At 41.8% G+C, this 27,728-nt stretch overlaps 1 protein-coding gene across 5 annotated transcripts in view; it reads right to left on the bottom strand.

Annotated features, from left to right (window-relative positions):
* atp11a (ATPase phospholipid transporting 11A) overlaps nt 1-13,310 on the bottom strand; it is a 60,795-nt gene extending 47,485 nt beyond the window's left edge. For all 5 annotated transcript variants that reach the window (XR_004762621.1, XM_035394436.1, XM_035394438.1 and 2 more), the window contains exon 1: nt 12,868-13,310. Coding sequence is in view for 4 of the 5 variants with exons in the window: in XM_035394436.1 (XP_035250327.1) it covers nt 12,868-12,906 (39 nt within the window). In the remaining variant the exon portion in view is untranslated. The remainder of the gene's footprint in view (nt 1-12,867) is intronic.
* Between the last annotated feature and the right edge of the window lie 14,418 nt (nt 13,311-27,728).

The following is a 27,728-nucleotide window of genomic DNA, read 5'->3' as shown; positions in this document are numbered from 1 at the left end:
GCATTGCAGGCAGTGCCATAATAGATTCAGGCAAAACGTGTCCTTAAAGCATTCACGGAAGAGCAGCAGACTCAGGTCAGTGGACTCAGACCAGAGTAAAATTTCATTACAAAGGAAAAGGTCACACCAACCCACTAACATTCTGAGCCCTCATGAACCAACAAATTTCAGAAGCATAATATTGCAGTCAAGGGTGGGGGCTGTTGGGGGGGGGGTGATAAGCAGTGGGACGGCCCACTCGAGCCTGCCTGCCCAGGCACCAAAAGGCAGCCCCTGTCACATGCTCCCTTCATGACTTCCTGTAACAAGCCCCCTTTTGTTTGGGACAATGACGCAGCCTTCCCAGGTTCCAGACAGGGAGGGAGGCGGTCTGACCCGGAATACAGGGGGAAGGAAACACACTGCTGATTCAAGATCGCACTCAGAGCAGCTCTGATCAAGAGCCTATCATTCACTGTACCAGCTCTCCTATTAAATCACCACAAGTGCACCTCTCTTTGTACAGTAGCTGAGCTGAATATAGCATTCTTCGGAAGTGAGGCTCCATTGGCAACACAATATATCCACAGCACACAGGCAGCTGTATGGTTCAAACTAATATCAGCCAATACACCAATTTATACCAACTGCATAATCCTACTAACACACACACGCACAGACATGAGTAGCGACCCATGTGGAGTACAGCACATTCCCAGCCCTTAAGACTTACAGGGAATGTTTTACATGCTACAAAAGTGTACACAATTCATTAGTAGTAGTAGTAAAAAAATTATATCCTGCCCCACAGATTTATAACCGGAATGTCATGACTCCCAACAATGTAGTGAGGTGTCCCTACATGTTAGCTCTCTGGGACACCTGAGGATCTGTGGTAGCAGCAAGGACGAGGGGGAAAATGATTGGAGGAGGTAATGAGAAGATGAGGGCATGCCATTCCACCTCCCCCCTCCCCCTTCTCAGCACAGACAGTGCCAAGGAACAAGAGTGGGGGCTGGAGTTTGCTGTGGTCCACAGTCAGGTAGAGAGCCAATTAACAGGGAGTTGATATCTAATCTCCATCAAAGCAGGGCTGCGATGCCTGTCGGTCGCTGCTTCATCCCGATTCAGCCAGTACAGGGCAGCTGACTTTGGCTGCTGTACTGATTTACTTCTTTGTCATCACATGGTTTCTGGACAGCTATTTTTGGCCAACCTCAGATTAGTTATCCAAAGAGGGGTGTGGGCTCTTCAGAAGAGCCCATGACTTAAAACACACGCTTAAGACCAGCAAAGCAACAGAACGCCGGCGGAAACCGAGTTTGAGATTCCTCCTTAAAGGGGATCTCATGCTGGTGGATGCCCCAGGGAGCGGGAAAAAGACGTCAGTCACATGACCCGGGCACCCGCAGGGATTCCATGTGACCTGAATCTCTGCTTAATGAAAGAGGGCAGAATGCCAGGGAGAATAATGAACCTCTGTGCGGTTGGGTCGACAGACTGCGCCCTCCTGGGTATTAAGGTGTTCTTGCGCTACTTCACCACGTTACCAACGTGTGCGTAAGAAGAGGAGCAGTAACTGAAATAAACATTCTAGCCACAGTTTATGCAAAACACTTATAATACAGGTTTTATTGGACATAAAAACCAACTTGTTTTGGCAAAACGTCATCTTGGCGAACCCAGATGAAGGTGGAATGGTCTTCATTGGTTTTCTTGTCCAATAAAACCTATATTTATTCATTTTTAACACCATGTGTGATTGGAAGTTTTTTCTTAGTCACTCCCCTGAGTAGGCTACTACCCAGCACCCACTGCGGGCAGAAACCCAAGGCAGTAAATGTGAAGGACGGCAGAACCTGGGAACAGCAATGCAATGCCAAAGAGCAGTTCAGAGGCATGCGGAGGGGGCCAGGAAAAGGAAGATGGGTCAGACTTAGCTTTCCTCTGATTCTGGTCTTCCACAGTTTGAGCAATTGAGCGAGGTGAGAAGAAGCTACTGAGGTTGACGCTGAATGTTTACAGTAAGGGAAGGGAGCAGCAATGAGGCCAAATTGTATCCCCACAAACTCAAAATGACCGCAAGTGAAATCGACAGGGCCATTGGTGTAAGAGACCCCATAAACCGGCAGCAACTGATAGGGCTACGCTTCGCTGGCACAGCATTATCATCACTTTATGGTCATGCTGCATAAAATCACCATGACGATGATATGCAGGCTGCCTGACTCAGCAACGCCCCACTTTCCTTAAATAACTCCAATTAAATTTCAGTCCCATTCCAGGCAGTTCTTGGTACTCTGACTGCAAGCGAGGGAACAAGTAGTGACTTAATAGCAGAGAGTTATGATTGGAGTCTTCAGACTTGACAAGGGGATTTTTTGAGAAGCCTGTTAAATTCGGTGATTACCTCGCTTTCCAAAATAAGGGTCAGATTTCACTGGCATAACCTAATAAAAAGACTCCTGTTCAGGCAAAGTCAAACCTATTAAGTCAGACAGATTCTATTAAAGCATCTTTTGCCTCCCTCCCTGTCGTCCATGGCTAGGATTTGGATACAGTGAGCTCAAAACCCAAGCCCTCCCAGTCAAAGTCAAAAACAATTGGATCCAATACCATTTAGGCTACTATAGCGCAGAACTAATTCCCATTGACAATCTAAGGCACGCCTGGTCATCCAACTTTTTTTCTGTGGCATTGCTCCCCTGATATTCAAATTTGAATATGCTTTCTATTTTCATATCATCCGCGTATAATCTTTTTCCCTGGCTTGTGCCCCCCCCCCCCCAAGTTTCCCCATACAAAGCAGGGATACGAGTGCTGTGTTTTCATTCATGAGGAGAACAGTCACCCCACAGGCCTAATTTAACCCCATCTATACAGAGGTCTGCTCCGCAATTGGCTTTGTACTTGCCAAACACCTGGCACGAGTACCCATTTGAGTGTGTAAGGAAAAGGGCCATGATCACGAACTGTGTCTTCCCATTCACACCGCTACACACTGTCAGAACACCAAAGTTAACCCTCTGCAGTCCTGCCACAGAGCGGACCCTCAAATCACCATCTCGTTTGGGGCCTCCGGTTAGCATTAAACACACATACAGTCATTTCAGGTTCTGCATAAACACAGTATCAGAACTGGCTGGGATGATTATTTGATGTAGTTTAATGCTTTTTGGGCAACAGTAAAATGCCTGCAGATTTTGAAATTTTGAAAGCAATATATTTTTCACCAATATTTAGAACAATTATTATTTTATGCAACTGCACATTTTGCTTGTTAACATAAAGTAAAATTGTAGATCAGCAGGAGAGTTTTCAAATTTCAAATAAGGACTGGACCCATGCCTACCTTAAAAATTGAGAGAGAAAAAGAAAAACTGGCCCCGCCATCAGGAGAGTGATTTTTTGTTTTGGAATACCCAGTTATTATCAGATGAGCCTGGCGGATAAGCACAACTGTATTAGCACAACTACAATTTCAAAGGATACAGTTGGACATTCCTCCATCCCTTCCGCAGAGGACAGGAAGGGGTCTTTCCAGGAACACACTTACACGCTAAGCCCAAGGCTTGCTTACTGGAAAGAGACCAGGAAGTACCACCTTCCTGTTTAAACACGAACCACTAAGAGGCTGAAACCTATTCAGGCCTGACTTCAGGGTAAAAACACTGTTAAGCAGGAATTCATGTTGGCCATCCAAAAGGAACATCAAATAATTCAAACAAATGTGGTGAACTCCCTTTACAAGTCACTGCACTAAATTTTTTTCTATCTCTAACTGGTGCCACAAAGCACAAAGCCAGGGTTTCCCAAACTGTGGGTCTTGACCTCATGTGGGGTCGCCCAAAAATTTTGAGGAAAAAAGTAATTTTTTTGTCTCTTTAAAATATGCAAATGTAGGCAACTACTACATGTAGAACTTCACAGCTCAACTACAATAAAGCAATGACATTGTGGTAGGCTATATCGCCAATATAGTCAAGGTTAAAGGGTGTTGTTAGGCATGTGACGTGTGTGGGTGGGGTGTTGGGGTTGAGTAAATTTGTGCAAATTCATTTGGCGTTGCATCATAAAAAAATTTGGGAACCCCTGCATGAAGCTATGCTGTGATTTTAAATGTAAACCACTATATTATACTGAATTACTAGGGGTGGGTCCATTTGCTTGAGTAAACGATTGCTAAAATGTTTTCCAAAAAAAAATGGAAATTCAATGTGACAATATCACATCAGAGTACAGCACAGCATAGTACGCAATTATATAAAGTACAAACTGATTTGTCCTTGTGTTTACTTGAGAAATCTTCTTTATTTTGTATTTTTTGAGGCACCTAAAGCCCATTTTAAAGCAGCAAACTGCAAAGCAGGGGGCATGTGTGTTTATGGGGGAAAATACGCATGTCATTTCAATTTCACTTTTGTGAAGCACTGGATTGTACAGACTCTTTCATAAAAATGAAATATTTATAAGATATTGAAAGGGTAAGAAAAATGTTATTGGATTTAGTCAAATGTGCTGTGTTGGCAGCACTACACTTGCAAAATTGTTACTGTGAAGGAAGCACTATGGATCAAAAGGGACTCAAGGTGAGAGCATTCACATGGTGCTCTGGGAGACTAATGTCCCAGAATTCACTGGGGAGTCACAAAGGTTAGCTGGTAGTAGTGGAGCTGAAGGGTGTGCTCACATCTCTGCCCAACAAGGGATTTGACGGTGGACGGTTGCCAGACCATCCTTAAGCTGTGACATAACAACCAATGTCCTGACTCAAGAATAGCGGTCTCAACCCAGTCCTGTCAAATTCCCACAAATCACCCTCTACACAACGCTCTGAAGGAGCAGGGCGCCGCAGCGCTTTCCCGCTGAATCGTCTCAGTAAAGCCGAGCGTCCCTGTCCCTGAGCCTCGGACCCACGAGAGCAGGATAATGCATCATTTTAGGAGGGCCTTTACCATCCCGCCCTCCGCCTCAGTCTAATCGCTTTCATCAGAGGCGGCGTAACCGGCGAGGTGCAACGCTGCGCTCCCCTGCCTCTGCGCCCACGTTCTCAAGGCCATTAAACTCGCTCGGTGAGTCACGAAGCTCTCCTCCAACCGAGAGTGAAACTCTGCATCTCTGTGACTGCGGTGCGTGATAGCACGGTGACCATGGACACCGCTGCCATAACAATAGGGAGAAGACTCGGGCCTGTATTAATAATTGAGCATTCCCTTTGTTACCATCCAGACCGCTGGAGGACTCTTACAGTATGTGCTTACGTGAAAAACATTCAGGGTTGTTCAATGGTTATACAGTGATTGAGCAATGAACTCTGAATTTCTGTATTAACATCAAGTTATTAACCAAGACTTTACAAATGGGAATTAACACATAACAGCGAATAACAACACACATTCACAAGGAAATCGGGTTTTATTATGAAAGTGGTTGAACTGATTAGCCATAATGAAGCCAAAGCTCAATCACGTCCATGGTTCATTTATTCCTCTTAAACCAACCTCTTCTACAACTGAGCTGCAGGTGCACTACAGACTCTCCTCTGAAAATGGCTGAACTTGAGTATGACACGCTTTAATTTATTACTGCCATCGAGTTGCGCCTTGACTGCAAAAATAGGACCGGCAATAGTATAAGCGTCACATAGAAGTCAATTATTATTATGGCTAATGCACAGCACAAACACAATGTTACAAATAATAATATTAAATAAGTATTTTCAATTTAGACAAATAATTTCACTTAATTTTAATTTAGTTCAGTACGTAAATCACTACAACTAGTCTTCAAATTTTATTTAAAACCTGGCAAAGCAACTGATGACCTTGACTGACAGGTGAGATCCAGAACAAGCTAACATAAATGGTCCTCAAACCACAGTCATGACATCAGCATTATGTTTAATGTAAAAGCAATCAAACTCTTAAATAAAAACTGTGCATCAGCACCAGATAGAACAGCACTGCGCTGCAGACACACAGAACAGCACTGTTCTGCAGACACAAAACAGCACTGCAGACACAGAGAACAGCTCTGCTCTGCAGACACACAGAACAGCTCTGCTCTGCTTGCTCTGCAGACACACAGAACAGCTCTGCTCTGTAGAATCACAGAACAGCTTTGCTCTGCTTGCCCTGCAGACACACAAAACAGCTCTGCTCTGCAGACTCACAGAACAGCACTGGGCACATAGAACAGCTTGGCTCTAACTGTAGTGCTCTAATCACACTGCTCTACTGCAGAGCCACAGGTACCAGACCCACACACAAGCCTTGTGGGTTCTTAGGGATTTTAGTGTGGTTAGGCTGGTACTGTGCCACAAACCGCATCTCTACAATACCTATTAAATCTATTTTAAAAGCAATGTGTCTTGAAATTGGCAGGAACCCTCAATAGTAGCTTCCTAGACTGCATTGTCTGTGGTTCCTCTTACTCATATGTATGGCTAGGCTAAGTCTTATCTTCTTTCTTCAGGGTTGCCAACTTGCGAGGAGACAGAGTGAGATTTGACCACAGCAGAGTTAAGGGGATGTCTGTTCTACTGGTTCTCAGGGATGGGGGGTGTCGGATATTATAAGCAGAGTTGCAACCACCGCTCTCAGTTGCATTGTGTGTGTGTGTGTGTGTGTGCGTATGTGTGTGTCCGTTGGCTGTGTGTGTGTGTGTGTGTGTGTGTGTGTGTGTGTGTGTGCATGAAAGAATGGGGGGGGGGGGGGTGTTAGCAGCCTGAAACCAATGAGATTTGGGTCAAAGAACCCAACATTCTGGCAAAACAACACAGGATTATGGTTAATTCACTAATCTGTTCAAAAATCTGTTCTGATTTGAGAACCAACTGTATTAGGTACTAAGTTGTGGGTCATATAAGTAAACAGAACACTGAGCTGGATGGTAGGCTACATTCAATGAAAATAATTATGTGTGTAAAAACGTATAAGCACAGAAATTAAATGACAAAAAACGGACATACCGTACAAACTTTTTGCAAGTATATTTGGGCCACGTTTTGCATTTGTACAGCGGGGAGAGGCTGTCTTACTGAAGGGCTCAATTGCACTGCTACCCCTGAGAGTGACCCTCCAACTGCTACATCACACAGTCCAAGGCAGCAAACCAACTGAGCAGCCATACCACCCTGCATCCATCCCATGGCAAACAGCTGAAGCTAAGCAGGTACATGCTTGGTTTACACGTGGATAGGAGAACTTGTGGAAGAACTGCTGTGGGAAGAGTTACAGGCAAGTCATCAGAGGGCACTGTGCTGTAGCCTGCTTTAGGTTAAATCGAGGTCCGGACTCATTAATCAGTGGCCAGTGTTAAGGCCACATTCACACATGAATTGGCGTCCACATCCAGCACTGAATCATTTCCTGCTTCTGATTGGCCACGCAGTCCCCTGCATTTCCCACCCACACCACTTCCCCAGACCAGCACTGCAGGGGAATGTACTTCAGTGACTTAAAATAAATATAGTACTGGAGTAGTTAACGTTGGTGGAGTGGACTACATTAAAGTTGAATGTACTGTGAGTGCAAATGAATCGTAGGCAAATTATCAATCTACTTTTATAATGCTTAAATAATGCACCTGCGCCTTGTTACCGTGGGACAATTTATTCTGCTTTAACACTTGCCAAGGCCCTTGGTTTCACAGCTGAAAAGCAATTATCGGAAATTACTGGAGCGTTCACAGTGTAATTAGCCTTAACTCTGTTACTTCACCAAACGTTAAAACCTACGGATGCAAAAGAGTAAACAGCTGGATTAAAAGGAATCCAGTACATTACTCATCAAAAACGCAGTGGAAGCATCACAGCCAACATCAGCAAAGGGGGAAATTACTTTAGGTCAGAAAATATACTTGAAAGGAGAACTTCAAAAGCAGACATCAGAGACAGTGTACCTTCCGCATTTTTTAAATTCAGGTTGTTGCTAAGAGCCGAGCTGGCCTGTGAAAAGGCATTCCGTCTGTTCGGAAAACAGAGCCCACCACCACGCCCCCCCCCCCCCCCCCCCCCCCCTCTGTACAGCAGCGCATGAAGGAGAGATAAGCCTGACAGCACCTGTGGGAGACTGACTGTAATCGTTTTAGCTCTGCTTGCAGTCTAATCCCAAAATCACCTCTCTCTTTTGGAAGCCTCCTCCCCCCATCTTCTTTGCCACAATTCAAACCAGGTACTGCACAAAAAGCTATGGCTGGGGGCATGGCACTGTGTCTGTCATCTGAAGACGGGCGAGGCAAGACTAGCTATTGGGTGGCAGAGCGAAGGAACTCAGAAATGTAAAGAATGGCCTTTCAGTTATGCGTATTTGGTGTACCAGGGCTGAAGTGAGACTGTTTACCTTTGCAGAAAGTAGTTATGAGCACACCCCAGTTTAGAAAATGAGGGTGTTTACAATGGATGTCTGCTTTACTGTCTGCTTAAGCCATCGAGAGCAGTTTGCTCTCTGTGGTCAAGGAGGACCAAGAGGCTAAACCGCTTAGAACTCTGAGCTGACAGGAAATGAGCTGGAAAGGTAGGTACTTCCTGTCCAGGCCTGAAGATTAATTAGAACCACAGCAAGTAAACAACAGTAAGCACAGATCATGTTTGCTTTCAGCCAAAGAGTTTCACAGTAATTCTGAATTTGGGAGCAGAATATAATGACTAGGCAATAGGCCTCTTTACACATATTCACCACTTCTAAAAATGGAGGTAAAATACACAATTTGACCCATATTTAACTGCCCTTGGCTGCATGGTATTTGGTCTTCTCACTACTGAATCCCAGCAGGCAGTGTTTCCATGAAATTCAGATGTTGTTTTTTTTTTTTTGTGATAAAACTCTACTACATTTTAGGTTTGTGTGTGGCCTTGCAACTCACTCCAATCGTTCTGGAACGGACTAAGAGGATATCTATCACTAGCTTCACATCTACACAGAAACACCTCTTATTCTTTTGAGTATATTGGGTAGGGTTATGATTGGCCTGCAGCTATATAAGAATAAGTGTATATACAATAGTTTGTAATGTAGTGTAGATGCATTTCATTTTGGGAATAGTATTTTCTATGTTAAAAGCAGGGAAGCCTGTGCAATAACTAGCCTATAACTGTCTAAAAACAGCCACTGAAATCTAGACTCAAGTCAGCCAGTGTGAAGAAGGCTGAACCCCGCCTCCATAAAAAGGATCAAGGCCTTATATAGCCCAAGCACATACGGCAGGTCCTGGTGTTCAAAAAGCGTAGGGTAAAAGCAGTGACTAGCGACTGCAAATGCAACGGCTTCGATTACTGGACCACTGCTGTGAAAATGACACCACCATGCTATACCAGGCTAATTACACCAGCGTTTCTGCTATCTCGTCTCTCTGAACACTCAAAGACATGACTCTTAAGCTGTTGTACCATATAAGCTCTACATGCAAATTTGGAACACGTGCTCGATTTTGAATTATATAAACATGACATTATACTGGTACGGGAGTGTAAACTACCACTGAAATGGAGATGCACCTAGCAATTGCTTACAATGAAAAGCACTCCTCCTGCAGTCAGCTACACAAATTATTACCCCCAACCCCACCTCCACCTCCACCCCCACATCTGATCTGGGTTGAGTGAAGACATTTCCACAAATAAATGCAGACATTTCTATGACTGTTGCCACGGCAACTCCAAAGTGACAAATTGTGCAGAAACACCCCATCACACACTGCCCAGTGCCCACCCGGTCCCTGACACTGATTTGCCCTGACAGTTTATCCAGAACTGGGCATCCAGAGAGAGGCACTGTGGGGGGAGGGGGGGGGTCACGCTTTCACACTAAGGGGACATCCCACCAGCCCCCATAGTGGGGCTACATGGGGACACCTACTCCAAATCTATCATTCACTTATGGCCAATGGACTGCAAATCAGTGTGCCGTGTGCTTGCTGGATGAGGACCTTTTGACCCCACAGACTCGGCACAGACCACCCAGTCCTGCCGATGGCTTTAATTCACTCCCCAGCGCCTGCACTCTTCCTGCACTGAAACCTACAACCCAGGAAAATGGGGGCAGGTCTGATGGAATTCAAATGATTTCCTATTCTATCAGCCTAACCGTGCCATGCTTTCATTTGGAATTATCCCATTTTAAATGCACTCCTGAGGGAGGAAAAGACAGCTCTGAACATGTGAGACAGATTACAACAATGCAGGTGTGAAGTTTATGCTAGATTAAGTATTTCGTGTAGCTTTATCTGATGGCGTTTCATTATTTATTTTTTTTGTCAATAACTAAACAAAGATAAAATGCAGACACTGGATGCAGGAACACTTGCTGAAAATTACTTCAAAGGATTCTGGGAAATAAATGAGCATAGTGCCTGCTATCTCAGGTCTTCTTCAGTGTACCATAACTGCACACATTCCTTAAATCAGTCTTAACCACATCACTTTGAAAAACCAGCTATCCACCAGGAGACATGCAGGGCACAAGCATGCGCAGCCAATGCACCATTAATAAATACATTTAAACAATGTCACAGCTGAATAGATTTTACAGGTTCAGTTGACTACGTAGCTAAATACCATAATCAACAGAACTACGCATACTGAATATAGTAACAAGACGACAAGACTCCTGATCTGTTAGGTTGGTCTCACTTCTACAATAGAGGCCCTCCAAGGTAGCCAATTAGCACAAAGTCATGTTGCTGTTCAACTTTGACTCATGCATATGAGTATACATGCGCAATAAACAACAGTACTGGAAATGTTAATTATGCTTTATCAGCTCATGCTTAAAATGGTTTCCCAGAGCAATGTACCTGGTCCACTTTCATATCCTGCAGCTCAGGTGTTCTATTTCCTAATGGTAGCGTAACTTGGGGGAATTTGGGCCATAAGTACAATGGTTCAATGACTTCAGATTTCAGATGAATGCTTTGAACTTGGTATTTTTGACCCAGAGAATGATTCACACTGGTATTCAGCATCACTGACATACAGCCATTGTCACCCTTATCTCCTCAAAAGCATCCGTCAGGGCTGTCTGCCAAAAGCACCATCCCTGCATAATGCCTGACAAGTCTGTTTGACGCCAAATACAGATATCAACCTCTTTTACGTATCCTCTTTCACTGAGGTAATCACACCCGTTACATATGTGTGCCTGTGTGCGCACAATGAGAAGTTAAAGGTAACAACAGTAATCTGTAGCTTGAAGGGGGTAAGGTAGTTCACTGTGCATTTCCCACCAGCACTCTCATACCGAAAAAATAGTATTTGTTTTAGCATACTAATGATCAAATATTTGTACTTATTTGGCACAGAACCTTTGCAAAAAATTCAGTTGTGAGGACAGACAAAAATATCACTGCTCTGATCCAATCACCCTTTCATTTTAATATACTTAAAGCCCTTTCCCACAGTCTCTGTGCTCCTGAGCTTAAATGGCTTAAAAGCATTGGCTGGGAGGCGCAATGACTGACTGCCGACGAGATGGTACATTACTGCACTGTATTGATTATGCTGGGCCTATATAAAATGATAGGATTATGCAATACAGTACAATTTTCTTTTGCCAAATATAAATGCGCAACATGTCAAATGTGCGCAGTAAACGAGCAGTTTAATTGCTATTGAGGATATAGTATTAATTCAAGGACAATGTAACAAATCGGCTCGTGCTCATCAGTCTTTGGTTTCGGTTGACAGTGCAGAGGGAAGCCCCAGTGGGTCTCCCAGAACATAGAGTTCACAGATTTGCACATCTGTTGCGACTGCATTCACGTTCGAATTAGGCCTATGTTTTCATAGGATTATCGATACAAATCACATCTTTCTTAGAAAAAACACATTTCCTGAATGTGTGAAACTTCAAATGTTTCTTTTAAAATACGAGCCTTCACTTGAATTTCGTCGTGTGCCAGTATGTTCCACCACTCAGACATGATTACAGGTCTCAGTTGTTACCTCCTCAAACCAGATTGTGGATAGACACCTGGATACTAAAATCTTAAAAACTGGGTGCACCCCACCACCCAAACCGTTTCCGCACTTTATGGTTGACATTCATCTCAGGTGTATTTAAGTTGTTTATGTAGGGTATTCACAAAATGGAACGAATCATGCGCTGACGCCCATTATGAATAACTCATACTGTAAGTGGAATGTACAATCGTAGTAGGCCTATAGCTATAGGCTACACTCTTTTAAATGGGAACTTTTTCAGTTTGCAGTTCTTGATTTGTCTGCTGAAACGCAGTCAAACACCCAATGTTCATGTTTCGTAGATACACGTAATAATCTGATTAATCTTTAAATTTAGGCCTAAATCAAGCAAGTTTACGAAATTAGGCTGCACGCTCTTTTAAGAGATCAACCCCTGAATCCAAACAGACTAATGGGACAGTTCGTTGCACAAATCAGGGAGCAGTTGTACAATAAACAAACAAACAAAAAAACCAAACAAACAAACAAACGTATAGAAGATAAGCGGCCTAGTTTACTTATAATCCCGTGTCCAATTTTTTTGTCATGGGAAAATGAAGGATTAAACTAAAAATTGGAGGCAGTATGGGTCGAAACATAACCATTCTCACACACCCATCCATAACAGGTTAGCCAACTGTTATTGTTCACACGTCCCTGCCTTGACTCGCGTTTTCCGTATTCATTTGGAAACAAAGTAGTAAAAGCCGTATATCTCAAACTAAACAATCTGTTGCCCGACGTAGTGTAGGCTACTGTAATAACATACAAGATTGAAAGCACAAAAACAACAACGGCCCCCATAGTACATTGTATAATTAAACATTCCAACAGTACAACCACTTGGAAGCGATGGATTCCACCAACAAGTAGGAGCTACATAAACGTATTCGGTGATAGCGGCATCGTTGCAGTTTTAGGGTACTTACGAATCTGGTGATGAGATTCCGAAGCACACTAAAATCCATGCTTTTGACAGCTTCTAGTCGGTCTTCTTATTTTACACCCTTGGATCTCCTCTGGCCGTTTATAACGCTAGCTGGTTTTAATTTCTGTTCTAACATCCATACTTGTCGGACATTCTCTCTTTGTAAGCGAGAAGTAGCAGCCCAAGCCGGTTTTTATCTTAGCTAATTGTCACCTACGAATTTAGAATAGAAGGCTATAAGCACAGTGCACCAATGAAATCATAATTTTGTTTACTTATACAGGCTAGAATACATTCTTATTCTTGCAATCAAGGCGTATGTGTTGTTGTTTGTTTCCGAGGCACTGCTGTTATTTCTTGTAGAGTCCTCTTTTTTCCTTTTCCAATTTCCTCCCTTATCGTTCACCTTCGTCGTGCGTTTAGCTCTCTTGAAATCCAGGCGTAGACAAGTGGCAGCTTTTCTTATCACACGTCACGGCTTTCGGCGCTTGCGCACTTCAGTGTCACACCCACTGACTATTACAGTGCAGCACGGCTGATCATCGCATGTTCTAAAAAAGTCACTTTAGATGAAGTCGAAAGCGAAAAACATTTCCTGAAGAATGCAACACAACGTATCGTGTTTGTGGAAGCTAGGTATTGTAGGAAAAATAACTGATTGTCAAAAAAATTAAGCCTAGCTGTAGCCTACGGTTCGGTACTTGTGTATGATTTGCTTTTTTCCTCGTGGACGCATAGCGGGAGCTGTCCACTGTTGGGGTGATGAAAAGTAGTCAAACGCGCAAAGTTAAACAATCATTCGCACAGGTCTGGGGGGCGACAAGGAGACGTTAAACTAGCTAAACTAGCTAGTATGCTTGTGAGAAGACGCGAGACTAGGTAATCCAGTAATGTGTCTCCCCAAAATCTAATTGAAACCTATGCCTATGTATTGAACAGACGGTGGATGCTGAGTAAAATATTTTATAGTGAACAGATTAAATCACCACCGTATTATCCTACAAGGCTTTTTCATGCAACCATACTCTTATTAAAGTATTTGCGATATTTGTAAGATTATGCAAGTTAAATTATCAAAATTTTCATATGAACTTATGAAATACATTTTAACAATTCTATGTTAAATAAAGTGACATAGAGCTAATGATAGCATCAATAGTAAACCACTAACTTAGGTATAGACAGCATAAGTTGCCTGTCTCAGGGACCTGGATAAACCACTTGTCTAACTGCTGCACACTGTACTATAAGCTCAGATGGTGCATAGTTTGAGGCTGCAAAGCATGTACACTTTGTAATACATTTCAGTGGCTCCAGTCAGTAACTACTGAATGTAGCAGCCAGTGCTTAACCATACACACAGGTCATTAGGCAATTGCATTGGGTCCCAAATAAATTCAGGCTCGAAATGAAGGGGTTTTATACATATAAAATCCTTCATGACCTTGGACCTATGTATTTGCAGAAACTTCTCTCCCTCTCCACCTTAGCCTCTCACTCTCCACATTAGCTGATGTGTGATGAGCATTCTGTCAGAAAATGGCTGCCGTGCATCACCCAGGTGGGTGCTACACATTGGTGGTTGGTGAGGTGAGTTTCCCTTCATCACTGTAAAGCACTTTGAGCATCTGGAGAATTCATTCATTCAACTTCTGATTTCTTGGTGACCTCTCACAATAATGAAGAAAAAAAACAATTGGGCAAGGTCCAATGAATATTAAAGAATTGGCATGAAACAGAATGATGGTTCAGCTATACATTATGGCAAAATTGGTGGTGTAAGTATCCACACAAAATTAATCAGAATAATTTGATCCACACCAACAGTAGGGCCTACCAAGAATGTTCCTTAAAGCCAAGCTGGCCGTTAGCATAAAGACATATGTAAACATACTCATAGATGGTATATATCCAAGATTTGTGGGTTCCCGAGTGTGCTGGGTCAAATCCTAATCTGGTTCTGCCTTTCTGACCATTTTATCCCCTCCAGTTTAATTGATTTAATAATCCCTCCCTCTCCAACTCAGCTGCTGTGCAGTGAACATTCTGCCACAACATGTTTGCCATGTAGTAGATATACAAGCATATATACAACTCACCTCCACTACCACAAATGTTTAGAACCCAACTTTTTTTGCTAAATATTTAAAAAGAGCATGCATTTAAAAAAATAATGATTGTTAATTTTAAAGGAGTTATGTTGACAGCGGAAAAGGGAAGAGCCAGAACAGAGAAGGTATTATAAGCTATTACTTAGGAGTAAGCCGAAAGCATCAACAATGATCTCTCATGTCTTTACTTTCCTGTGGATATAATGCAGTAATATAATGCTGACCTGCTGTTTAGTTAATATAGATATTACCAAATTTGTAAATGTTTTGACTAATGGAGTAGTTTCCCCACAGTTAAAAAAATACAGGTTTGTTGAGGTTCAATATACCCTGTAATTAATGCAGAGAATAATGCATCCATGATTCGAAGACTCTTATGTGACCATGGTCACTGCATTTTCCCTCTTGATTGAACAATCCACTTTTGTGCTTCTAACTTCAGCTCAATCAATACTGTGCCATTACATGAGATAAATAAATAAAGATCTGTCTGCCTACACAATATTGGATTAATATGGCAACTCAAGACAAATGCTGATCAGTTTTACCTGGCCATCACAAACAAAACTAATGCTATAGTGATTCATTTCAGAGAAATCGTGTCATAAGGGTTCTACAGGTGCATAACATGCTTGCTGCATGCATATTTCCAGTGAGAAAACTAAATCATTTGTACTTAATAGTCATAAGTAAGGGAATGTCTCTCCTCCAAACAAAGCTAGTTTACCTGTAGTACTATATGACCTGTACTATTGGTGATAGTCACTGGCTCACAGGCCATCGTTCAAGGAGTGAATGAGCTTCAGTTCCATTCGATTCAAGAGCGACAATGTCAAATCAGGGAGAATAAATGGGGAAAATATTTCAGATATACTGTAACCCTATATAGTTGAATACATTTATAGCAAATCTCAAATATGAGATTGAAATAAAAGTTATTTACTGTGGATTGTACAGAAAGAGTCTTCTGGTGCATTCCAATGTGTTAATCGCATTTTCTCTATGCGTGTTCAAATCAAATTCCAGACCATTGTTCAGTTTGTCCAGGCTTGCCTGTAAGGAATGCTGATAAAATCTGCCTGTCCTGGCAACTCAGTGGTGAGGGCATAGAGAAACCACAGCACACAACTGAAAACCATATATAGGTTAAACGTTTATTGTATCATGGGATCGTTTTAATGACCACAGTGAGTCAGGACCGCGGTTTAACGTTTCAACCGTAAGACGGCATCTCCTACAGCACAGCGTCCCCGTCACTGCACTGGGGCATTGGGGTTTAATTGACCAGAGGGAAGATTGCCCCCTGCTGGCCCACCAACACCACTTCCAGCAGCAACTCAGTATTCCCTGGTGGTCTCCCATCCAAGTACTAACCAAGCCCACACTTGCTTAGCTTCAGCCAGTTGGTAGGAGCAGAGTGCGTGGTGGTATGGCTGCTGGCAATTCTAGCCTTCTCTCTTTTTGTTTTACATTAACTTCAATTAAAATTATCCCTCAGTTAATGAGTTGAATAAACACCATTTTTGATACAACTGGATGCATTTATGTTTGTATTGTTTTCATTTTTATCTAGTCCATAAAACTAAACAGACTACTCCCTTTAAAAATAATTGGGAGAACCAACAAAGCTCAGGGCTCTTGGCCATGTCTGGGCTGGTTATTGGATGAGAGTAGCTCCCTGCAGCCCGGTGACTCCCCTTTTCCGCCTGTCTAATGGGTTATGTAGTTGCTGCCTTGTCCCTTTCATATTGTTTTTCTGGTACTACACACTCCAGACACATGCCAAGGGAAGCTTCTTTTGCAGCTACAGAAAAGTTGTCCGAAAAGTTGTCCGAAAAGTTGTTTCATTTCATGGTGTCATTTCAAATAATTACAACAGTTAAATTCCAGTCATTTAACCCACTTTTAGGCTTATGAGGCTTGTAAATCATATTGGAAAAGTATGAATTTCACTAAGATGTTATTTCAGCTATTTTTATCCTCAACCTTGGGGTGGGGGATGGGGCCTGGTATTTAGAAATAGCTTACGTTTCAATTAATGTCTGACTACAACAATGAAGCATTAACTACGATAAGGATGTTTGAAAACTATGAAAATATTAAATTATTATTACTTTTAATTCCAGATACTTCCCTCTGGTCTTTGAGGGGCTGTATACAAAAAACCTTGAGCTGTTGTATTTTTCCGAAGTCCTTGTGTATCAGTTACATTAATCCTCGTGTTATGCTTTTTTATTAATCTTAACCATTTTAGGTACATTCACAGGGTCATTGAACAGTCTTGTTAACCAGATTAGGTATACCCTCAGGGTTATTACGCAGTCATTAGGCTCTTTAGGCTTTTAGCATCTTATTGTGGTATCATAATTCTTCACATTCCGTGCAGTGCGAAATTAAGGCAGGCAAATAAACTTCACAAGCTACAGCTTTCCAATAACACCACTCCAAACACTCCACACCAGCGTACTCAATCAGGCCCTTTATGTAGCTGCACTAATTGCCTGATTCATTTCAGGTGTGCTCAATTACCAGGAATACTATTCCCCCTACTGAGGGTGGAGCCCATAAAGTTGCAAATTCTCAAGTGGGGTTGGAGTCAGATGATCAATACATCTAGAAAAGGGGGAGCTAATGGATAGTTTGGAGGCACTTTTATTTCATGAAATATATTTAAAATTTCCTTTTAAACAATTTCTTTAAAATAGTATTTGAATCAATATTTCGAATTTTAAAAATCATTTCAAATTAAAGTATGTGTTTTATTTACTTATTCACAAATACAAGTAAAATGAATTTGTCTTCCCTGATTTATCCAAAAAATAACTGAAATACACAAAACAAATATTTTAAATGAAAATGACTTGATTTTTATCTGAATTTGGCCAGGGTCAGCTTGATATAGGAATGAAAACACACTGGTGTATACAGCGGTTTAGGAAATGTAGTTAAAACAATATGTTGGAGCAAAAAAAAAAAAAAACCAACCCTGAACACACTGGAACAGGAGTTGTGCATCCCGGAACTATGACCTACAAGGACAGCCAAACCGGCCTTGTGTCCATGAAAGCTTTTTGGCCCGGTGAAGCATTTTTACAGTCATTTGTTTGTGGTATCGGTAGGCATCGACAGAGATTATTAATAATGCATGGACCTCCATCACTTGCAAGCTCTTAGGTGGTGTTTGCTTGTTGTCCGCACCCGACTCCGGTGGTCAAAATAGCGCAGGGATCGTTAACTGTCGCCCGTTCCGAGCCAAAGCTTCACCGCGCTCTGGAGATGGATCCTCGCTTCTTCTCGTGATAATTAACGTTGGCGCGCACACTACTGAGACACAATTACTGAGGGCTGTACCAGCATCCATAACGTTTTCCTTTAATCATTTTAATTCAGGCCTGATGCTTGTGAGGGAATTGACTGGCATGCTTGCTGCTGTGTACCCGGTCAATAAAGTGGTCATTAAAGTGTGCCCAGGGGGAAACACAGAGTGGCTTTTGATTGGCTTTTTAAAATATTTTACTTCAGCTTGTGCTGAAATATATCGCTGATTCCATTGCCGCAGATTAGGTATGAATAAATCTTACAGACTAGTGGTCAATCACTTTTGCAATGTGGTCCCCATATTGTGAAGTCTTTGCGTGAATCTCATTTTCAAACTTTCAATCTTTCCAAATGTCTACTGTCTTTTCTCGCCCAAATTTGGAATGCCCAATTCTAATTATTTACATTACCTTAAGGCATTTGGCAGATGCTCATATCCAGAGTGACTTACACAGCTTTTACATGGTCTCCATTCACACAATGAAGTGAGCAAGGTTAAGTATTTTGTATTTTTGAAGAAAGGGTACGACAGTGCCCCACCTAGGATCTGAACTTGCAATCTGCAGTCTCACCAGTTCCCTGACCGTTACTGACTGTACTACACACAGGCCCTTTTAAATTAAATTGAATAAACTATTTTAACCAAAGTTGCACCTCCAAGGATTGGAAATTTACATATGTCCACACTCGCCAGGGTGGACTGAACTACTGAATTAGAATTAAACTGCTGCCAGTTGACTTCCTTTCCCATGCCATGTTTATCACTGTTGTGGACTTCCATGATGTCTTATAAGCCAGCCTGCTGGGCATGGTTGTACTGTCGATTATTATCGTTTTCTTTCCCCACACGTATTATTTTATTTTTGATGACATTGCCACACAATACATTTCCGCACAGGGGACAGTAAAGTTGTTTTTCTATCCTGGGTAGAAGATATCACATGCAAATAGTGAGGAGCCTACTTTTCTGTTGTTTTTTTTTTTCAAAGTGTTATTTTTGTGAACCCAGCAGTTTTTTAAAAATAGAATTTCACGCAAAAGAACATTCACAGCTAAAATTAGAATGAAGAACTGTGTGTGCTGTAATGCGCATGCCTCAGCATCAGAAGATCTAAATTAAACCAGCACAGTGGGATGGTCGTGGTGTATGCCTCATCTCGCCAACAGTGGAAAATGCTGGCTATCCCAGGGGGCCACATTCTGAAGAGGGGCCAGTACAGATGTTTGTTTTCCCTTATCAGAAGCCAAATCTGGAATTCCCAACCGTCGCAGCCTATCCCACCGCTGTAACGTTCTCCTTTCATCTGGAAGGGTGCAGAGAAGCATGTCTGTCTACGGAAACGCATACAGCCAGACCGGCCCTTTTTTCCACCTGAGCTAGTGCACCAGGAGACTGTGCAGCCGATGCAGACCTTGCAGACATGTTTACAGGAGCTCAGCTGATTAGAGGAGGATTAGAGAGGACCAGAGAAGGGTTATTCTGCCAACTGAAACCCTCCCTCCCTTCATGGAAACCCGCGGAATGTAGAGTTCTCACTGAGCCCTGAGAAACAACCCAGAGGCCAGGCTGATCCTTACATTCCATCTCCTTGTTTCTCAGGCCTCTTTACAATGTATGAGAAACTCTTCAGGCTTACAGACAAAGAATTGTAATCAATTTACACAGCTCACCAATGTCACTTTGTCAGGTCAGTATTTGTGTTGAATTGTATTTCTAAAGCCATGCCTTGTCTGTCAACAAGTGAGGGTTATTATATTGGTGCCAAACAGAACGTTCCAATTAACTAATAAATTGTTAGTTACCTGAGTAGGTAAGACTGCAATAGGCCAGGACTGGTCTAGATAATAGGACTGCACAGTGGTGCAAATGTAATTAAATGTTATAAAGGCTGCCAGTTTGGTAAGATACTATAATTCTGCATGCAGACTGTTTACTTGTTTCATGTGGAAACTGAACAGACCCAATCAGATCTCCCCAAACTAAGTCTCTGGTGTTTCTAAATATTAATTAGAAACACCAGATTTAGTACAGCATTTAGTACAGCAGCATGTACTAAATATTAATCAGATATTACTTTCAAAATGAGGGAAAATGGACACTGTGAAAGATGTGTGGTACTATCTGTTGTGAAAAACATGTACTGGTACTATCTGTTGCATATTTTTCTTACCTTTTTATTCTCCTGCAATCCTCCTAATCCATAATATTTTAGAACTTTGGCACTTTCAGTTGTTCAGACCTCATTTGGATGTAATATTCGCATACCAGAATACCAGCCTTTTTCCAGTTAACATTAAAAAAAACTGGAATTCCTTAAAAAAAAACCATAAGATAACTGTCTAATGGGTCTATCATTGTTGTACATCAAACATTTTACCATCAATTATGAAATCTAAACATCTGTACAAACAAGGTGTTATTAATTAACTTACCCAGTCCAGCAGACATATTCCTGTTTGATGAACAACATTCCTGGAATTTAGGTAATGTTATAAGAAAGTAAATGTTTTTCTTCGCAATAGTTTGCTTCTGCACATCCACTGGTTTTCCCTTTATTATCCCATTAGAAAAATGTAACAAGTTTTTAAAATAACCTTTTACAGCAGCATTGACATTGCCCTGCCATAAATGCTATTAAAAGTTCACAATAATTGGATGAACAAACCAATATGACGGTAAGTTATGAATCTATATTCCCAAGTAAAGACAGCTGAAGGTTGGATGGAAGTTAAATATAGATCTATCATACTTTATTGATTCAGATGCATTAGTGCAATTCTGCAAGGTAGGCTAATCTATAGCAACCATATAAACTACTTGACATCCTATATTCAAACCCGTGACTTCACATTACTCAAAGACCGAACACAACCACCTGATAATCAGAAAGATAACATTTCCATTACTTTTTCTAAACCGATCTGGCTGATGCATATCCATACATCCATCTGAACTTAACAAAAATGCTGTTATTGATATCTTTTCTGCATCGATTGCATGAATACTGCTTGTCTGCAGCGTTTTAATGCCAATCAGACTGTTTGGTCACCAGACACTTTTATTTTTTCAGGTTTTGCCAGGTCAGCAAAATAAAAGTTGACGACAATCCTAAAAAGCAACAACACAACAACAAATACAAATCAATAGGCTCCTTAGCTGTCCTCAACTGACACAGCTCCTTCCCCTATCTCACACCAAGGGGCAAAATGGGGCCTTTGCTTCCTGTTTATCGCTTGGCTGGTAAACCTTTGAAGAGAGCTATAGTAACGTTTCCACTGTTGAAAACTCAAAATAGCCTCTGGACTATACTACTTCTGTGCTGATTCACAAAGCCACTGTGGCCTTTAGCAACATCTTTCCTACAATTCTGACCTGGCTGTTGTACAGAGGGATTCTGCTTGGGGCTAGACAGTTTAGATTGTGGTCTGTATTTAAGAGCCAGACATCACTACTACGTCAGATCATCACTTCCTCTGTGTCTGCTAATGATGCTCTTGTACAACTCAGTTACTATTGGTAAATACAGAAACAGAATGTCCCCCTGCCCATTGATTAGTCTGCTGTACACAAAAAAGTGAAAAGTGATATGCCTGTCCACAGCTGGGGCTGGACTCATGAATGAATGAATGAATGAATGAATGAATGAATGAAATAAACATTGCGTTTATATAGCACTATTCCAGATGCTCAAAGTGCTGTACAGCGATGAGGGGGAACTCACCTATCCCACCACCAGTGTACAAGAACCATTTTACACCAGAACACTCACCACACATCTGCTGAGGTGGAGATGCAGAGAACAATTTTTAGCCAAATAAATCATGGGATGATTAGGTTTCAGGCTGAACGAGCCAAGCTGGGAATTTAGCCAGGACACCAAGGAACCCCCTGCTATTTGCAATGAGTGTCATGGGGGCTTTAACGACCACAGTGAGTCAGGACCTTGGTTCAACATCTCACCTGATAGACAGCATCTCCTACAGCACAACATCCCCATCACTGCACTAGGGTATTGGGTTTATTTGACCAGAAGGAAGATTGCCCCCTACTGGCCTACCAACACCACTTCCAGCATTAACTTTGCTTTCAAAATATGTCTCCCATCCAAGTAATAACCAAGCCCACAATTTCTTAGCTTCAGGAACATGGTGCATGGTGGTATGGCTGCTGGCTGATTCTGAGATCAGAATGGCCAAATGCAGTTGAATCAAACAGGCACGAACCTGCAATTCCATGCATTGCATCCATAACAGTCAACAACCCTCCCTCCCTCAAAGTTACAGGCTCACAGTAGGGACATTATCATTATCAACTTTACACACTGCCTTTCTCTGGTCAAAGGCAATCACTGCACCCAGACTAAATTTTGTAATAAAAATTATTGTTGAAGACTGAATTATAGAGCTTTTATGTGACATTTTCTTCCATTTTGCCAACAGGCAGAAGAAAAACTCCTAGATGACTTAGATGACATGATTTTCCTCTGGATGTATTATTTCACTTATGTAGTGACTACCAAATGAATGAATTGCCATTCCTTTAATCTTCCACAAATGGGATGGTTGGACAGTCACATGAGCATGGGTTTTGTGGTACAGCCCGGATCTTGCTGCACGTTGACCGCCCTACACAGGGTTTGCTCACATAAAGCAAATGAAATCCCTGTGCCTCACTCAGTTGTATCTGATCATGAACTCGATAAATCATATCGCTCCAGGGTCGCAGGACACAGCGGAGAATAATAATGGTCATAAGAACAAATGGAGGTCAGGATGAGGGGCTAGTACAATTATAGCAGTTCCTTGCTTTTCTAAATTTAGTCTTCCATTCGATGCAAGCTCTTTCAACCTGTACTTTAATCTTGATTTAAAGTGCCCCCTTCACGTTTTAAGTTTATTACTACTACTAAGCGCAAGAAGTTAAAACTTTCAAACTAGTGAATAATAAATAAAGCCAAATTTAAATGGAACTTTAATCATTTCCATTAGCTTGCTCTTTCCCTCTTTATATCGGGAAACTTGGACCTTACAGTATGGAACATTCCGAATAGTATTCTGTAGAAGGACCAAAAATGTCTTTCTTCGTCAGCATGAACATCATTTTCTGTTGTCTAATGTGATGTAAATGTTATAAAAATGGTGCAAAAGCAGCAGCAGTGCTGGAAGAGCTCAATTGATCTGTTTGGGCAGGGAAGAAGGGTCTTTTTTTTTTACCCCATTAGGCCTGATGGCGTCAGCGTATCGACGGGGCCCTGCATTTACCGCTCCCTCGCCGCTGATCGATGCGGCACGCGGGAGAAGAGCTTTTACCGTCCGCCGCTGTCGTCCTTCCTGAGAGCAGAATGGCACAGCGCCGCCTTTTTGCTTTTACCGTCTCTCGGCCCCGCCCGCCAAGAGTCGCCGCCGCGCTGCTTGTGGACGCGTTCCGCGGAAAGGCTGACGCACTCGAAGACAGGCAAGTCTAAAAAGTGAGACGCTGAAGTGAACGTGCTGACCACTCCGTGCACACACGGGCCACGCAGCAGCTATGTGAGCCCGAGTCAGGAAGAAGGGCAGACGCCATGAATCACAGCCCCTGAACATCTGAAGAAAAACACATTTTCAACATACAACAATGCCGAAGTGCTCACAGATACAAAGCACTTTCTATAAGTCATTCATTCAAACTTGCAAAATCTAGGCTTGACTTTAAACATACTATTATCAAAATGAGGCCAAGAAGCAATATTGGCTATCTTATCTCACACAATATAACGAGCTGTATTCAAAAGCAATACTACCCAATTTTTCCTAAATTATTTCAAGTAACTTGGTCCTGAGTGTACAAGCACGCAATACATTAATGGGGCAAACATATGTCTGGATATATCTGGAAGATTCAATATTTAATGGGCCTCAATATTTCTAATTTTTACTGTTTGTCAATATATTCTGCTAGGAAAATGTACCGATGGAAATCATGACACATTCTGTGTATGTATGTGTGCATAGTATTTATTTTAAGTTGCAAATATACTTATAGAGAACTTTTAGTATAAAGGAATTTTTTTTGTTATTTGACACTTTGATGTGACACAAAGCTTGAACAACCATATTGTCTACATATAAGATTTTTTTTTTAAACACAGGGCCAAGTTACTTGTCATATGTTAAAATGGAAGTGTTTTTAATGCGGTATAATTGTGTACACAACAGACCTACGATTTGTTTATGTGTAGGGCGAGCCAACATTAATTTAGACATGTGGCATTGCAGGGTAGCTACAGTAACCTAGTTAGTTAGTTCTACAGTTATCTAGTAAGCTAGATAACTGTAGAATTTGACCATTCTCACAGAAAATCGATATACATGCCGTGAAGTCATTGTCTTGCACCGGTTTCCATACGACCGGTAATGTTACCTACCACACCGAATTGCAACAGTTTTCGTAGCTTCCTGTAGTTGTGATGCAGTTTTGCGACAGTTTCTCTTGCTAGACAACACAAGATATTTGTCTTCCGTTTCTTCCGGGCCTTCTCCTGTTAACATTACTGCCCATCAGCTGGAACCTTCGGAGTCCATACCGAACACTACACCTGGAAATCATAAGCTTCTTTGCAATTTAATTACTCCTCCACCTCCCTCCTACCCATCTACTTCCCAGTTTGCAAAATTATTGGATAGACTTCCAATAATTAAATTGCAATTAAAGCCAAAGGCATTTCCATCTTTTTTTGTTATTGTAGGCAGAAATTGAAAATTGGTTTGTTATTCAATAAATGTGCATATATTAACTGAATTCTTCTAAACCTAAAGCTTTTTTTAAATTATTTTTTTTAACTACAGGTGGCCTAACCTTTGGCCTGTACTGTACGTTTTCTACTTTAAAGTTGACACTGAAAATTCAGCAGAAAAGTCAGCATTTGGGTTAGATGCCATTATTTGCTAACTAAACCCAGTTATGTTTGCCAGCGTTAGCTAGCTGGCCATGATGGTCCGAGAATTTCCTGTGCATATGTTTGTGCATGTGTGTGCTTGTTAATGCTTCCAGGCAGGCAAGGGCAGACTGAAACCTGCTGATGCTGTGCAAGCAGAGCTAGCATAGGTACGTTCCATCACTACTAAACCAAAGTTAGCTACCCCATAACTTTGTTGCAAATGACAGCTATGTGAGAGTTTTTGCTATCTGATATACCGGTTCAGCATTTTCACATAATTGTGACTGCCTAACTGATATGAATGCAGCTATTGCTGAATTTTTGAAGGAGATGAGATTCCAACAGTCTGTAATACGATGTCATAAAGCTACCGACATAGCTAGCCACAGCAAAATAGCTGATTGTTTTGTTGGCGAATTAGCTTTGTCATCTTAGGGGTACAGGTGGGGTTGAGGAGATGTTACTGATTGTAAAAAACAGGACCGAATGTCTGGATCATTCTATAAAACGCATTCTTGCCATGTGTGGGTCTGTGTGTGTCTGCGAGTGGGAGACTCACAGACACCTAATGGTACTACACTTGGTTAGACCTAACCCGCTATGGGCCTTGATCCCCAGCTGAACCCAGCCCAGCCCAACCCAACCCTCCTGGCTCATGGACCATTCTGGCCGCCTGCTGTGTTTGGGGTGGTTGGGAGCTGGAAGGGCAAAGGTATCATGGGACACCGCAGCTCCACCCTGGGACGGGCGCTGCCTTTCCCCTCCTTTCTGTTGTCACATTATCTGGAAGACTGCCAACAGACTGTGTACACTTTCAGGAGCATGGGGCTGCTGTTTCTGTGGCCATTGATTTTACCATCCACTGGTACAAGCTAAAGTGTTACAAAAACAAACGCAGCTACAGCCCTTGCCAAGTTTTGTAATAAAGGCCTGTAAAGAACTAACATAATTCTGATGTAAAAACGCTTTCAGGATACGCATGTTATTTTATATCAGGCTAATGAATAGGACATTGCATGAGTAAGTGCCTAAGGCAAAGGGCTGTTTGAGTGGGCAGTATTTACTCAAAGCTCAGAATAAATGCTTTTGAGGAGTGTGGTTTTAAAATGCAGGTGCCCTGGGCTCGTAATTGATTCTGACAACAGGTGACAGATGTCAGGGATATTGAAATGTAAGGAGTGGGTCGTCTGAGTTGTGGGGAAAATATCTAATTGAAAACGGCAAGATTGCAAATGTTATGCCAATTATGCCACTTTGAATAGCTGGATAAATGCTTTGCACTTCGCCATGGATCCTTATTCATATTTGTGCAGTTTAGCGGTCTTGATATTATAGATGTTTCTATCTTGACATTTTACATTGTGTTTTTTTTTCTTATCGTTTTATCCATATAACCCATCTCCCTCACCAATGACTGCAATGCTATGATAGACACACTCAATGAATACACTGTTCAGAAAAATGTAAGTATATAAGGTGAATGCAACCACACCAGAAGCCCCAAGCCGCCATGGTCCAAACACACTTTACGTAATATGTTTGGGGATGCAGAAGCAAACAGGACTGCCAGTCTTTTGTAACATCCTGGCAGGAGAACACCCACAGTACCACATGCTTCAGTCTTTGTTCAACAGACCTTTGGGAGCCAGCATATTTCTACCCACACACTCTGCTGTGCTCTCTCTCATAAAATATAGTGTACAAGCAAAAAGAATATTTTTAAGTTCTACCCCACTTGTAATGGGAACTTCACCTCTGAACTGGTCAGTGTGGCATGGGCAGAGGTGAGACAGCAAAGTGTAGATGCATGAACTGCATATGCATTTCAAGTGCTGAGGAAGACTGCACAAATACTGAGATATTCTCTATTCACTCAACACTACACACATTAATGGGGGACATACTATATACTTCCCAAATGCACTGTCTAGACTCTAGACAGTGAATTTAAATGTGTTAATTATCAACTGTACTCAAAACGTAGTGTAATTTGTCTTGTTTTCCAATGAACCCTGTCAATAATGAGGAAAATAGCCTAGATTTCACCAATGCTGAACTGAACACTGAATAATGTGAATACCACATAATTTATCAAAGTGATTTCCGGTAAAAATGCAGTTGACGTTCATAATGTGGATAGAGCTAAAACACAATTCTTTGCATGTACTGCCACCCTCTGGTCACCAAGCATAAAACAAATGTTTAGATTACACACGCTGTTTATTTACATTCGTAGTCTACCCTTGGTATACTCGTGGCGCTTTGATCATTTAAAATAAAGCAAAACAATTAGACGGATCAAAAATTGTCACTATATGCTCAGGTCAGCACTTGCAGTCAGTACATCTCTCACAGAATAATAGACACAGAATAATAAGAAATACTTATGCATATTTCTACACGTGTGAACACAACATCTTATTTCTATATCATTGCAGTATGTATAAATGTATTTGGCTCATATGCACCATTTTTAAAAAGGAATCTGGGACCCAGAAAGTAGAACTTGAAGAAGT

The sequence above is a fragment of the Anguilla anguilla genome, chromosome 15 (genome assembly GCF_013347855.1).
Source record: "Anguilla anguilla isolate fAngAng1 chromosome 15, fAngAng1.pri, whole genome shotgun sequence".
Taxonomy (NCBI): Eukaryota; Metazoa; Chordata; class Actinopteri; order Anguilliformes; family Anguillidae; genus Anguilla; species Anguilla anguilla.
Note: the sequence above shows the minus strand (reverse complement) of the source record. Positions and strands in the feature narration are given on the sequence as shown.